The following is a 15,941-nucleotide window of genomic DNA, read 5'->3' on the forward strand; positions in this document are numbered from 1 at the left end:
TGTTCCACTTTGCTTTTAGACACACACACTTCCAAACTGCCCTTCCCAAGCACTTCCCCTGAAGGCGAATCCCTGCGGTCATTTTAAAGTGCATTCCAATTCATGAAGTGGACGAGCAAAGTTTACAGTGCATGCGGAAAGTATTGATAGCGCTTCACTTTTTCCACATTTTTTAATGTTACAGCCTTATTCCAAAATGGATGCAATTCATTAATTTGCTCAAAATTCTACACACAATACCCCATAATGACAATGTGAAAAAAGTTTTTGAAATTGCTGCAAATTTATTAAAAATAAAAAAAGCTGATAAAATTCACATGTACATCAGCATTCACAGCCTTTGCCATGAAGCTCTAAATTGAGCTCAGGTACATTCTGTTTCCACTGTTCATTCCTGAGATGTCTTCAGCAGCTTCATTGGAATTCACCTGGGGTAAATTCAGTTGATTGGACATGATTTGAAAAGGCATACACCTGTCTATTTAAGGTCCCAGGGTTGACAGTGCATGTCAAACCACAAACCAAGCATGAAGACAAAGGAGTTGTCTGTAGACCTCAGAGACAGGATTGTCTCGAGGCACAAGGCTGGGGAAGGTTACAGAAAAATTCCTGATGCTCTGAAAGTTCCAATGAGCACAGCGGCCTCCATCATCCGTAAGCGGAAGATGTTTGGAACCACCAGGACTCTTACTAGAGCTGGCCTGAAAGCTGAGCCATCGGGGGAGAAGGTCCTTAGTCAGGGAGGTGATCAATAACCCGATGGTCACTCTGTTGCAGCTCCAGCGTTCTTCTGTTGCGAGAGGAGAACCTTACAGAAGGACAACCATCTGTGCAGCAATCCACCAATCAGGCCTGTATGGTAAAGTAGCCAGATGGATATCCAGTCTGGAATTTGCCAAAAGGCATTTGAAGGACTCTCAGACCATAAGAAACTAAATTCTCTGGTCTGAAGAGACTAAAATGTAACTTTGAGTGAATGCCAGGTGCTACATTTGAAAAAAAAAACAGGCACGGCTCATCAGCAGGCTAATACCATCCCTACAGTGAAGCATGGTGGTGGCAGCATCCTGCTGTGGGGATGTTTATCAGCAGCAGAAACTGGAAGACTAGTCAGGATAGAGGGAAAGATGAATGCAGCAATGTACAGAGACATCCTGAATGAAAACCTGCTTCAGAGTGCTCTTGATGTCAGACTGGGGTGACGGTTCATCTTCCAGCAGGACAATAACTCAAAGCACACCGCCAAAATATCAATGGAGTGGCTTCACAATAACTCTGTGAACGTTCTTGAGTCCAGAGCTAAATCCCATTGAACATCTTTGGCTTCCCATCCAACCTGATAGAGCTTGAGAGGTACTGCAAAGAGGAATGGGCAGAAATTCTCAAAGACAGGTGTGCCAAGCTTGTGGCATCATATTCAAAAAGACTTGAGGCTGTAATCGCTGCCAAAAGGTGCAAAGTATTGAGCAAAGGCTGTGAATACTTCTGTACTTTTCAGGTTTTTTATTTTTAATAAATTTGCAACAATTTAAAAAAAAATTATTCACATTGTCATTATGGGTTATTGTGTGTAGAATTGTAAGGAAATAAATGAATTGAATCCATTTTGGAATAAGGCTGTAACATAAAATGTGAAAAAAGTGAAGCACTATTAAAACTTTCTGGATAAACAGTACACAACATGATACATTAAAAAATAAATACTTCAGATATGCAATATAAAGCCCTTTTTATACGTTTGACAGCCTATAATAAAAGAATATAATACAATATTTCCAATTAAATCTAAAAGAAAAAAAAAATCCCAAAGCAAATATCAACTGAAAATCATAAGAAAAATCATACTCAAATCATCTACCAGCAGGCAATGGACTTTGCTGACCAGCCAAACTGACCATCACATACAGTAAACACACATAGTTCACCCTTAAACATCTTGAGAGCTGAAAGCAAATCAGAAACTTCATGTACTCACATGACACCACCAAGCCCATTTTCATTGGTTCACAGAAAGTTCCTCTCTGAGTTGAAGTATTCAAAAGGCAAGAAAGTGCAGATGCACCATCATCTGTTTAGGATGCAGGGAGTCTTCCTGTGGTAAGAAACAAACACATAAATTACAACAAATATTAACTGAAACATAAGATGGGTTTTACATACGACTAAATTGCAAATATTACGTTAAATATGTGATATTTATTCCAACCTAATCTCTTAATCTTAGAATGTAATGTTTACATGTTAGGCCTAATCAATCTGTTGTCTCGTTCTAGGTATTGAAGTGGCTGTATGATGAATCAGAGTCATCAGTGGTCAGCAGAGACGTTCAGCCTCTGTTTTGAATCCATAAATGACTCCTGCGTTAAGACGGTCTATTCTCCGCTCTTCCGCGCTCCTCTATACCTCCTTTTTATTATAACCATCATGCTGATAGTGTTTGGCAACCTGTGGGTCATCTGCACCATCTCCTTTTTCCAACAGCTCCACACACCCACCAACTACCTGATCCTCTCAATGGCCATATCGGATCTGCTGCTAGGCAGTTTTGTGATGCCTCCGAGTATGTTGCGCTCTTTGGAAACGTGCTGGTACTTTGGAGACTTTTTATGCAAGTTTCACTCTGCTACCGATTTTACACTGTGCAATGCATCCGTTTTACACCTCGTGTTTATCTCGATTGACCGATATTATGCAGTGTGCCAACCGTTTCACTATCAGAGCAGAATGACCACACGTGTGAGCATATTCATGATCCTGATCAGCTGGAGTTTCTCTGCCTTTTTCGGCTTCGGGATTATATTCTCAGAGCTGAAGATCGAAAAAAAAAGAACCGAGGAGTTGCATGTCGCTTGTAAAGGAGGATGTTTAGCATTGCATGGCCGAGAAATCGGAGTGACATATTCGCTTGTGTTTTATTTCCTCCCCATGTTTATAATCGTCAGCCTGTACAGCAGGATTTTTGTTATAGCACTAAAACATGTCCGTGTTATTAACAACAACGCCGCAAACTCACTGTCAGCTACGAAAATGGATTTGAAAGCCACTAAAACACTTGCTATTATCGTTGGAGTTTTCATGTCTTGTTGGACGCCTTATTTCATGTGTAACATCATCGATCCTATTGTCAACCATACAATACCAGCACTGCTGTATGAGATACTGATGTGGGTGGCTTATCTGAACGCAGTGTTCAACCCCTTGGTTTATGCCTTTTTTTACAGCTGGTTCAGAGATAAATCCAAACTCTTGTTTGAGAAATTGTATAAACTGTACTAAATCTATAGGCACACCTGCTTATTTCACTCACATCCTTCCCTTGTATTTGTACATGTGAAATATTTTAGTAGATTTTAAAGTAAGAACAACATTATGTCAAGCTTTTATCTATTAAATCTTTTAACATCTTAACCATCACCCCACATTTTTAATTCACACTTAAAAATTTCAGATGATATTGCATGTAGTTTGTCCATATATTATCCATATATTGTCCAGAAGTTAGTTTATTTTATATAGCACATTTTTTACAACACAACGTTGCTCAAAATGCTGAACACACTCAATACTAATTAAAATAACAAGTCATAAAGCACATACAGAACAACTAAAACATAAAGACAAACATTAAAAAGGCTGCAGATAAATTCAGGTTTAGTCTTTTTTTGTGTGTTATTTTTTTGTGAAAAATGCACTGAAAGTCATCTTGAATATGAGATGGCAACAGTTAATGGTATAAACCACATAGCTTTCCTGATAATATAATTATATGTAAAGGTCATGTGTGTATTTTAGTGTAGAACATGCATGCACTGATTCAAATCGCTTCTATAAACGTTCCTATTTTCTGTTTTGTTGATAATTACTTTATTTTTTTTATCATATACATTTTCTATTGCCTTCTGAATTACCTACAAAATTAAATGCTTATTGGTGATCGAAACATAAAATGAAATCTTCAATGTGTTTTCAGTCAATGAAGATCAATTGAGGCCTGTCCCGTCATACTGCATGGCATATTGCATTGGCTATAAACCTATTTGTGATACAAATGCAGCATCTTCCACACATTTTCTGTCCGTTAACCTATAAAACAAACACTAATCCTAATATTATTTAGTAAATTAAAAGTATGCTCTAATTGAAGTTTACATACAGAGGAACATTCTGCTTTTATACATTAAATCCAAATGTTTATTTTTCGTGTCAATAAATTGGCCTTCCAAAATCATTATGAATCACTAATTGATTTGTAATATCTATTTAAATAAAGAATATCTCTCCCACTGTATTTAAAAGCATAACGTTGGCCTCCCAGTTCCAACAGTCTATAGGCCAAGCACAAGAATGAATTGTGGTCACATATACTGCATCCTTTATGTAAGTTATTGTATAACGATGGTTTGTTCTGTAGACAGTCGAAAAAAATATGTACTTTAAAGAAGTAAATAAACTTGACCTTAAAATGTTCTTTAATTTTTTTTTTTTAAACTGCTCTTATTCAAGCCGAAATAAAACAAAGACTTCTCCAGAAGACAAAATATTATCAGACATACTGTGAAAATGTATTTGCTCTTAAACATCATTTGGGAAATATTTTAATTTAAAGGGGGGCTAATAATTCTGACTTCAACTGTAAACGTCCATTTTAGGTCTAAATGCTGCTTTAAAAGAGTCTACTTAATTATAGGAGCACTTTAAAAAGGAGATAACAGAAAAAGGCATTTGCTGCCAGACTACAGTTACAGTGCAGCAACCACCAGCAGGGGCTAAACAGGTCAAACTAAAGCAAAAAAATTTAAATAAAAACATGACCCTTAGTTACTTAATGCTGATTATGTTGTAAACACACACAGCTATCTTTATGCGCTGTAAAAAAAAAAAAAAAACTCAACACACATTTTCTTCATGTTGCCCCAACACAAATGGATTAAGTTAATGTAATAGTTTAAAAAAAACTTAAGTGGATTGAACATAAAACAAGTTGCCCCCAAAATAACCCTAAGAATTGTTTTGTTGCAACTCATTTTAAATAAAGTAGTTTGAACAAGCACCAAAAGTCATTTTTTCAGTGTGGGGACTTGCCACAGACATGATGAATATTCTTATACTGTGCTATGCATGCTTATACCCTCACAAGAAACCTACAAGAGCTGCCTTTTTAGCTTTACTAAACACCTCAATCTGAGTGATTTATGAGCCATTTTCACACAGGGACTAAAAAAAAAAAAGGCCAACATTTACTGCTATTGCTCAACTTGTGGGGACATACAAGTCATTCAAGTCTTTCATACACACAAATCAGGGAGAGGATCATTTCAAATCTTCAATGTGGGGCCTATTAATGGCTCCTGTGGGCTACAGTAGGTGAGGGCTGCCTATCAGCTTGTTAAGTGTGACATCACATGAAGCAGCTTCCGGGTCCAAGCGATATATCAAACTGTATGGGGAGATTCATCAAATGGTAATAATAGATGTTTATAAAGCGCTTTAATACTTTCAAAAATCCCGATCGCAATGTATATGTCCATGCCTAATATCAGATGGCCAGAAAGTGATATATTTTTTATAAACTGTAAACATTTTAGTATTTGTGACGCAGCGAGTCCAGAGAATTCAGAAAGAGCTTTATTGCCAGGTATGTTCACACATACGAGGAATTTGTTTTCGTGACAGAGCTTCTACAGTGCAACAGGATTACAGAGACAGGACAAAAAACAGATAATAAATATATATTTTTAAAAATAGAAGTAAGTAGTGAGTGCAAATATACAGATTGACAAGTGTATGTACATGTTTATTACTATATACAACGTTATATGTGCAGCTGTTATGTGCAAACTGGCATGTAAAGTGTGTTGTTAAATAAGTGTATATGTGTATAAAAGTGTATAGCAAGTAGTGATGTTGGTTCCGCAATTATTATCATCAAGTGTTCATGAGATGGATTGCCTGAGGGAAGAAACTGTTTCTGTGTCGGGCTGTTCTGGTGCGCAGTGCTCTGTAGCGTCGACCAGAAGGTAAAAGTTCAAAGAGGCGGTGTGCTGGGTGTGAGGGGTCCAGAGTGATTTTGGCAGCCCTTCTGCTCGCTCTGGATAAGTACAGTTCTTGGGGAGTAGGAAGGGTTGTACCAGTGATTCGCTCAGCAGTCCGAACTATTCGACGTAGTCTTTGGAGGTCGTATTTAGTAGCTGAGCTAAACCAGACAGTTATTGATGTGCAGATGACTGATTCAATGATGGAGGTGTAGAACTGTTTCAGCAGCTCCTTTGGGATGTTAAACTTCCTCAGCTGACGAAGAAAGTACATCCTCTGTTGAGCTTTTTTGACAATGGAGTCAATGTGAGTGTCCCACTTCAGGTCCTTAGAGATGGTGGTGCCTAGGAACTTGAATGACTCCACTGCTGCCACAATGCTGTCCATGATGCTCAGTGGGGGGAGAGCAGGGGGGTTTCTCCTGAAGTCCACTATCATCTCCACTGTTTTGAGCGTGTTGAGCTCCAGGTTGTTGTTACTGCACCAGACAGCCAACTCCTTAACCTCCTGTCTGTAGGCAGACTCGTCACCGTCCTGAATGAGGCCGATAAGTGTGGTGAACGATAGAGAACGATAAGTACGAACGATAAGTACACAATGATTTTATATAAAATTCACTTTAAAGGGTGATATGACTAAAGAGTGTCCATAAACAAATATTTTCTCAATTCAAATGAGTAGCTACTTGGACCCAGAAGCAGTATTCTGTACGTCACGACTTAAGCAGATGCAGGGCCAACACTGATGGGTTGATGTTTTGCCATTGAGCAAACTCTCATAGCTGCGTTTCCACTATCGTGCCTAAAGCGATTGAGCCAGCCAGTGTCAGTCGCGTTTCCACTGTCACTTCTGGGGCCTGATCAGGCCAAAGTGGGGCTTCCATTTAAAAGGTTTAACTGAGTTAATTAGGTTCACAAGGCAGGTTCAGGAAATTAGGTAAGTTATTATATAACGATGGTTTGTTCTGTAGACAGTCGGAAAAAAAAAAAGTACTTTAAAGAAGAAAATAAATTTGACCTTAAAATGTTCTTTAAAAAAAATTAAAACTGCTCTTATTCAAGCCGAAATAAAACAAAGACTTCTCCAGAAGACAAAATATTATCAGACATACTGTGAAAATGTATTTGCTCTTAAACATCATTTGAGAAATATTTTAATTTAAAGGGGGGCAAATAATTCTGACTTCAACTGTAAATGTCCATTAAATGCTGCTTTAAAAGAGTCTACACAATTATAGAGCACTTTAAAAAGGAGATAACGGAAAAAGGCATTTGCTGCCAGACTACAGTTACAGTGCAGCAACCACCAGCAGGGGCTAAAGAGGTCAAACTAAAGCAAAAAAAAGTGGGGCTTTCATTTAAAAGGCTTAACTGAGTTAATTAGGTTCACTAGGCAGGTTATGGTAATTAGGTAAGTTATTATATAACAATGGTTCTGTAGACAGTCGAAAAAAATATGTACTTTAAAGACGCAAATAAACTTGCCCTTAAAATGTTCTTTAAAAACATTTAAAACTGCTCCTATTCAAGCTGAAATAAAACAAAGAAAACACTATCGCGCCAAAACTGCGCCTAAAGCGAGCGAGCCAATGCGAGTCAGGGTCAGTCACGTTTCCACTGTCACTTCTGGGGCCTGATTGGGCCAAAGTGGAGCTTCCTCGGGGCCAGCCTTTTATGGCCCACCAAATACCTTGGGCCAAAGAGGGCCAGCTGGGGCTTCGAGGCGTAGTGAAAGGAGAGGCGGACTTTGCTCGAGTCTGGTAAAGATGGCGTGCTGCCAATACACTAGTTTTCTGATCGCACACGAGTACATGCACCAAAAATAGAAAGGCTACTCCATAAAACGCCTTATAGGCCAGGGGTCTTTTTGAGTATGATTTGCTTTCTTTCTTATTTATTCATTTGGGAGATAATACAAAATATGAATACAACAGAAAGATATAAAACTTTACAAATTACGTGTCCACTTCTGTAGGGTCCACACAATCGTATCATATCTCGATAGAATAGCCTAAGCTGTATTGAAATAATTTAAAGAATTACAAATATCGGATATAATAAAATCAAATTAAATAAATAAACCAATATAAAACCAACAAAAGCTATAACAATGTAGATAAATACAATATATAAATTAAACCGTTTTATGCCATATTAAACTTATTACAAAAGGCTTATCTGAAAAAAAAAAAAGATTTTAGATATTTTCTAAAAACAATAAACAATGGAGGAGATTTGAAATGTTTATCAAGTATTTGGATACGATGATATTAATCAAATCGTGAAAACAGCATTTTTTGGTTGAGTAAAATCAGAAACTAGGCTACCTTCTTTTCTGTCCTCCAGTCCTGCGCAGTGCTGCTTTATAAACGTACTGGGAAAAACTGCAAGCAAAAATTTTAAAATGACATTTAAAATGTAGAGCTTTATTAGTGGATAGCTGCTGAGCACAATGAAATATAGGCTATATTTTATTACTTGCTATTTTGTGCTGAAACATTTAACACTTTCTTTTTCTTAAGATAACCGAATAATGTGCAATATCCTTAAATAAAGGGGAACTACCTATTAAGTGTCATATAGCCTAGGGATGAGTTCATATGTTTTAGGTCTCTCCGGAGCATTTGGGCTGAATGATTGATGACATCTATCAGAACGAGGATGTTATAAAATACATTTTATACGGAGTTATTACCGGAGAATTTCTGTGGTTGTATATTATGGATGGGTACGCTCAGTGCGCTGGGTCCCCCCGTAAGTGACGAGACCACTCGATGCACGATGCCAACAGTCGGTCGGCGAGTAAACAAACAGAATGAATGAAAATACACAGGCCTGTGTGTATAGACATATACGTGTCATTTGTTTGTTTCGGTTGTCTTTACATATAATATGTTATCATAATAATAAAATGTGGCAATAAGATCGTAACTGTGCTGTTCATTTACACAGTGCCCATATTGATCTTTGTAAACGCACCAAAATCAACAATAACATTATAGCAGACACTGTAAAAAAAGTCATTCCCAGCCAATAGACTTTTCTTACAGGGTCTTTGAGTGTCAGAGTGACAGAATGTTGTGGGACTGCTGTACAAGAGTTATTATTAGGGATTATAGATTGCGAAATTTAGCGGTTTTTGTTTTATTTTAGTGCTTTTTTTTTTTTTTTAAAGCATTAAAACCGTAAAACACGAACGCGGTTATGAATATATTAAAACATATGCTTGTTTGTTGTAAAAATTAATAATAATGACAAAAAAAATTAACAAATTTGTGGATCTTCTTACTTCCGGGTGCAGTGATTCTGCCGATGTGGCTGGTGTATTCTGGGAAATTTTCTTACCCCTTGGTTTCGAGTGTGGAAACCAACCACTTCCCCTTAGCCCTACGCCTTCAAGCTAAAGAGAATTGGGACACCCCTACCCCTTGACGTGAATGCGCAAAACAAGGGGTAGGGGTAAAGGGAAGGGCTAATGGGTAGAATTGGGTTGGGCCAAAGACTTTCAAAGAAAGGAAGACTGATTACTGTAGACAGAAGAGAGAATAAAAAAAAATTTACTGTCCTGCCCATTACAAACGATACATTACAAATTCCTCGCTCAAGCGGAAATTTGTTTTTGTCATTTGATGCAAGAATGATATAATACATACACAAATACATATAAATGTTCATACATTTAAAAAATATATCTAAGTATTAAAAACTTTTATGCATTCAACATGCTGATGACTGTTAGACGCATGTGAAAAGGGTCTTGTGAAAAGGGTTCATAAGTTATTATTAAAAAAAAAAAAAGAAGTATACTTTGTCTTATTGTACTGACATTTACAGTGTACATTTGAAGTGTAACTTGCACCTTTACATTTAACTTGTTGACATTGGTTAATAAGTTCAGGGGCATTTACAGAACCTTTTTATGCAAATTTGCTGTTCACAACAGCCTGGAAATACAAGTTTTTGAAAATAGGTTTAAATAGTGCTAGTTTGTGAATATAATACTATTATCACATTTGTGTAAAGCAACAAACTGTGGAAAAAGTCATGATGTCATGTGCATCATGTTTTCTGTGTAGTATTTTTCCCGCTGGGAATGGACGACAAGCTCAAATGACATTGATGAAAGCTGTGTTTTACCATATGTTGAATAGTCCTCAAATGTTCTAATGTTAAAAATGTAAAAGATTACTGTACACTGTTAATAAAAAATAATAAAGAGTTCAACATTCTCTGAAAACAAAAAATTGTGCACATTTTTCCAAAAAGCTCTAGAGATTTTTAAAATAAAAAACATAGATATAAACTTTTATGAATTATGATTGGGGTTGTGGTGTGGGCCAGATCTGATTCGAGAGATGATTAAAATATACAGTAGATGGAATTTATTTGTATCTTGTGGAGTCAGTTTTGGGCATAAATAAAAATACAGTAACGGGGCCACATTAGGTAACACAAAAAAGCAATATAACAGCTAAAACATTATGAACAAAAGCAATGTGTGCATGTTTCAACAAAGACATCTGGCATTCCATTTACAGTAGTATTGTTCTTGAAGAATTGCTCTGAAATATTCTTCCAGACAGAATGACTCTGAAAGCATGTCTGAACCAGCTGTAAAAGAAGGTGTACACTATAGGATTACATGTGGAGTTATAATATCCAACCCACAAGAATAAGTCAAAGAGAAGTGGAGGAACAGAGTAACCAATAAAGGGATCAATAAGATTACAGAGGAAAAAGGGAATCCAGAAAGTCAGAAAGACCCCCATGATGATGGCTAAAGTCTTAGTGGCTTTTCCCTCTTTTTTCAGTTCAGAATTCACACTCTGGATGGCCTGAACCTGCCGTTGAGCTTCATGTAAGATCTTCAGATACACACAGAGCATGACAAATGCAGGAATATAAAAACAGGCCAATGACATAAAGACAGCTACCTCTCTGCTCTGAAACACAAGGCATCTTCCATTACAATCAACATTTTCATAGTAAAAATCTTCAATACCAAGAATATTAAGCTCCATGAAGATCATGCCAAACCCCAGAACAGCTGAAACAGTCCAGCAGATGATAATCATAACCAATGTGGCAAGTGACGTCATTTTACTGTGATATTGGAATGGGTGACATATGGCGTAATATCTGTCTAAAGAAATGATGCAGAGGTTTAGAATTGAAGCGGTGCACAATGTGACATCAAGACTGCTGTGTATTTTACACAACAAATCTCCCAGATACCAGCAGGTCTCGATGGAGCGCAGCATGCTGGGAGGCATCACAACTCCTCCGACAAGCAGATCGGACACAGCCAGAGACAAGATGAGGTAGTTAGTCGGTGTGTGAAGCTGCCTGAAATGAATGACCGTTATGATCACCAGCAGGTTTCCTATGATTGTGATTATTGAAGAGATGCTGAAAAGAATGTATAGCAATATACGAGTTTCCAAAGGATAGACAAACTTCTGACAAGACCTGTTACTAAACTCATAACAGAGGAAAGGTTTCTCCCAGAGTCCATTGTGGCTGATGTTGATCCGGATGTCCATTTAAAACCATTCACTGAAGCTTTCCTGTTTGAAACAAGGGAGTGATATCAGTCCCAGCCTTCAAATACTGTAGAGTGCAGCTGATAATGAATATGTATGAATGTTAAGATCTCAATGGATTGTAAATGCAACACTTCAACTGAATAAATAAAAGAATAAATCTCTATCAAGGAATTCTCAGACTTTCATCCATGCGCTTACCTTTCTTTCTACAATGCACCAAAGATACCAGACAGAGCACAGGGGGCACATTTATAGCAAAGAGTTCAATAACAACCTCCCTCCTGTAAAATCATTGCATTTCCATGGAAGCTTTACCGAAAGTCTAAGTCAGAAGAAAAAAAAAAAAAAAAAAAAACGCTGTCTGAATAATAATAAACAATAAGGGGAAAATCTAGGAAAAGTTGCACCTGAGAAAAAAAAAAAAAAAAAAAAAAAAAAAAAAAAAAAAAAAAAAACACAAAAAATATTTATATTTAATAATTCATATTTGCTAATAACTCACTTCATCAATTGAAGTGTGGTTCAGTTCAAACTGTTGTTTAACAGCAAGGTAAGGGCTCTGCTCAGAATATAGGAAAGTGTTTAATTCTGGAGTCCTGGAGGCCTACAAAGAGGCATGAACAGGTCTAAGAAGGGGCGAATGCAGGTTTAAGCAAGAAACGATAAATCACTCTAGTAATGTGCAGTCAAAGGTCCAGAACAATTGATAGGGCTCGTAATTAACCTTTTTTCTTGGTAGCACTGGTGCTCCTAACTTCAAAAATTTAGGCGCACCAGACAAAATTGTCGCAGCCACCAAAAATTATGAGCACTGTTACTACACGTTTCATATAAACAGATTCTAATATATATTAACACTGTAATCACAACTGACAAATAAACAAATATCTGCATGCACTCACCGGCCCTGCACGCACTGCTTGACGTGAATGAGATGAACTGAATTAACAATAGTAACTGTGCTGTTCTCACGGGTGCTGTCTGATATTGAACAGATGATATTGACATATAACTTATTTGCATAAGTCATCTTAAAGCAATAACTGTCTTTTCATGAGCTGCAATATTGGTTTCATTTCAGTGAATGCATGCTCTTTAGCGATGGTGAACACGGTGCCAATCGCACGACGGACAGCAACATGACGATTAAATGAAGGATTAAATAACGTTAGAACATCTCGTGCTTAAAATTAGATTCAGTGGCTAACATGGTACCTGAAAACTCCCACCGGGTTTACAGTGAATGCTTTAGTCATTTTCATAGCGGACTTCAACCACTGGAAGTCTTTTAATTCACTCTTTGAAAGGTGTAAATGCTGGATAGACATTATTTGTAACTTTAGGTGGTTTCTAAAACTAAATCTGCCAGTGTTGTTTTCATTCTCTCGTATCCAGACATGTAGCTCCCTGTCATCGGAACTGAGTGATTGACAGCTGTTATTAACCAATCCATTCGCGTTCTCTTCTAGTGCAGTGGGCCAATAAGAAAAGCTTGAAGGTGGGGCAAGCATTGCAGGCTTTGTTTACTGCAGCCAGTTGACATGTGAACTGTTTTAAACCATTCCTGAGCGCTGCATTTGGTGTTTTTAGGTGCAAAGATGCTTAATGCGTGAATGCCTCCTAATTCCGCGCATGTGATAAATTTTGCTGTGAAAACTGGTCGCACGACAAAAATTATGCACTCGCACAAAAGTCCCAAATATATTTTGAGGTCACACAGATAAAATTTCGGGTACATTTGCGACCAAAACGGTCGCAATTTTGAGCCCTGATTGATATAACATAAATTGTTTTTAATAAACATTCATAACATGCACCACACAATTTATTTTTCCTTAAATAAAGGGGCATTTGCATAAAAAAAAACATTAAATACAATGCACACAGTCGGACACCTCTTGAGTCTTCTGGTTTTTGAGTCGTTCATTCATTACATGGCAGCATGTAAAGAGAGATGAATCAAATCCGAAGACTTGAGTAATGAACGAATCAAATGTCTTTCACGCGATGAACGAACGACTTAAAAGCGATAGAAGACTCGAAAAAGGAACTAATCTTCTGCTCCCCCTGCGCAATTGTGCATGTGCGCAAATGAACGAATCACTCCGAAAGGACTCTGATTGTTCAAAATGAACAAATCGTTCAAGAACGACCTCTCGCTAGATCACAGCTGATACATGATAGACACGGTGGAGAAAACTCTGCAGGCACGCGCTCATGTCTGTATCCAGAAGTATTGCTGTAAAACAGCCTAAAGAAGAGGAAGAGTCATGCCAGCAGGTCAAATGGGCCACAATGAGTGAGAAAGAGAGAAAGGAAGTTTACTGTCATTCTCTTAAAATCGCAGTGAAATAGAGTCTTCTGCTGTGTCAGTGAAAGACTGATCCAGCAAACACACATGCAGTGAAATTGTGCAGTTTCTGTGTTTTTAAGTAGTTGGAGTGTTGTAAATACTCGCGCTCAGCCGCTCTCCTCCCTCATAGTCAGCTATAGCGCATATGAGATAAATGACGTCAGTACATAATAACCAGTTATGATTATTACTGAACCGATACTGAATTGTCTGCGTCTGCATCGCAGTGCACGAAGAAACAAATAATTTTGACACCCCTAATGCCAAATATCTCACGGGCGCCGGCGACTCATCTGCGATTCTCTCGGATGGCGCCTTTGATAGCAGGGGCCCTCTGACAACCTTCCATGGATGACAATGAGTATCGGGTGGGGGGCGGTGGGTGTTGTGGCGATGACGAAAGTGTAGAGCGGGGGGGAAATCACGGACCAAAGTGAAGAGCGAGGGGGTGGTCGTGGGGCCCGAATAACATGTCTGGGGGCCCCCAAAATGCGTGAGGCCTTAGAATCCTCCTAACTTCCACCTCCCCCCCTAGCAGCGCCCCTGTTTGGTAGTTCACACTGTGTGATTGTTACTTGCATGAACAAGCACAGATTTGTCTGTGATTTGAGACATTTGTCCGCAATTTCTCAAAACCTGTCGGCGAGTCAAAATCAGGGCTAATGTCACGCAGTCTGAATTCGGCATTAGGTGCGGGCATTGTATAGCATTGCAGCTCAAATTGCAACTACACCAGACCTCTCTCTAAAAAAAAGGTGAAAAATACAAAAGGTGTGTAATGAAAACTTTAGGTATTGTAGTTTTGAGGTCCTTATATGTATTTTGTGGATATGGTCATTCAGAATGTCAGTGTTTCGTTTCATAGTGGCATTTCACATTTCTACTCTTTACAACTCCAATTGTCTCATTACAAATCAAGCAGAATGGCATTGTGCTGGCTTATGGCAAAAAATAAACAAATACTTATCGGTCTATTCAACTTAGAACTGTAGCTTGTAGCGGTAGTTCTACCAGGAAGACATAAAGGTCACATCACTCATCACAATCAGTTCCAACCAATAGCCACGAGACACAAGGAATATATAAGCCGTCCATTCATTTCATTCATATGGTAGCAGGCACCAACGCAGACGTTCACCCACCATCCTCCCCACCACCACCAGGTTGGCCCTGTCCGGGGGGGGGGGGGGTTCCTTCGGCAAAGAAATCCTGTTTTATGATGCTCTTGTCAACCAATACTCATCAATAAATTTAATTCAATATCATAATTATCTCCCTGGTCTTCTGATAGAACTGTCTATTCTCTTCATCAATTTTTCTTTTCCGTGAGACAGACATCTTCATCCATTCAAATGATTGCTTTGCTGCAGTGCGTTAAAGTAGTTAAATGTGCGTTAAATGTGAAGCTTCGTATGATCACTGGATGTCCTGACAAGAGTCACGCAGGAAAACTTTGAATATTTAACCATTGATTTTATTTTTTCCTGTACTTTTTTTTTTTTTAACAAAAATGCAAACAACTTAATTGATTTACAAAGCTTACGCATTTATCAATGAGGGAAATCCACAATTTCAATCCCTTACACATGGTCTTACAATGCAAAATGAAGTCGGGTCCGGATTGAATATCCTCGTAGTCCGGATCCAGACCGGAGTCCGGACTTTGAGAAGCCCTGGTCTATAAAGAACAGCAAAGACAAGGTTTGGTTCTTGGTTCCACAAAAGTAACTTTTAATGCTTCAGCAAACCAAGACATCAGGGCTGCATGATTAATTGAAATGAAATTGAGACCGCAATTCAGCTAAAAGATGCTATTCTCATGCACATCTTGCCAGAGAAGCAAGGCTCTGTGTTCGGTAGTAACTCTCCTCTGATGGGCGCTCACATGTGGAAACTGCAAATATGCCACACAATCAAACAGTGCACAATATTTAACTTCTTTTATTGATTAAACAAGGCTAATAAACACACAACAGTAGAATCATCTCACAGAAAAAAAATTTTTAAACT

General features: G+C 38.1%; 2 protein-coding genes across 2 annotated transcripts; one reads left to right on the forward strand and one right to left on the reverse strand.

Annotated features, from left to right (window-relative positions):
- Positions 1-665: 665 nt before the first annotated feature.
- taar11 (trace amine-associated receptor 11) lies at positions 666-3,276 on the forward strand. The gene is made up of 4 exons (XM_056480635.1): positions 666-744; positions 2,274-2,287; positions 2,368-2,608; positions 2,681-3,276. Exons 1-4 carry the CDS (start codon positions 666-668, stop codon positions 3,274-3,276), a joined length of 930 nt encoding a protein of 309 aa, XP_056336610.1.
- A 7,288-nt stretch (positions 3,277-10,564) lies between these two features.
- Positions 10,565-11,575, reverse strand: LOC130248167 (trace amine-associated receptor 1-like). The gene has a single exon (XM_056481723.1). It carries the CDS (start codon positions 11,573-11,575, stop codon positions 10,565-10,567), a length of 1,011 nt encoding a protein of 336 aa, XP_056337698.1.
- Positions 11,576-15,941: the final 4,366 nt, after the last annotated feature.

Source organism: Danio aesculapii, chromosome 20, assembly GCF_903798145.1.
Source record: "Danio aesculapii chromosome 20, fDanAes4.1, whole genome shotgun sequence".
NCBI lineage: Eukaryota > Metazoa > Chordata > Actinopteri > Cypriniformes > Danionidae > Danio > Danio aesculapii.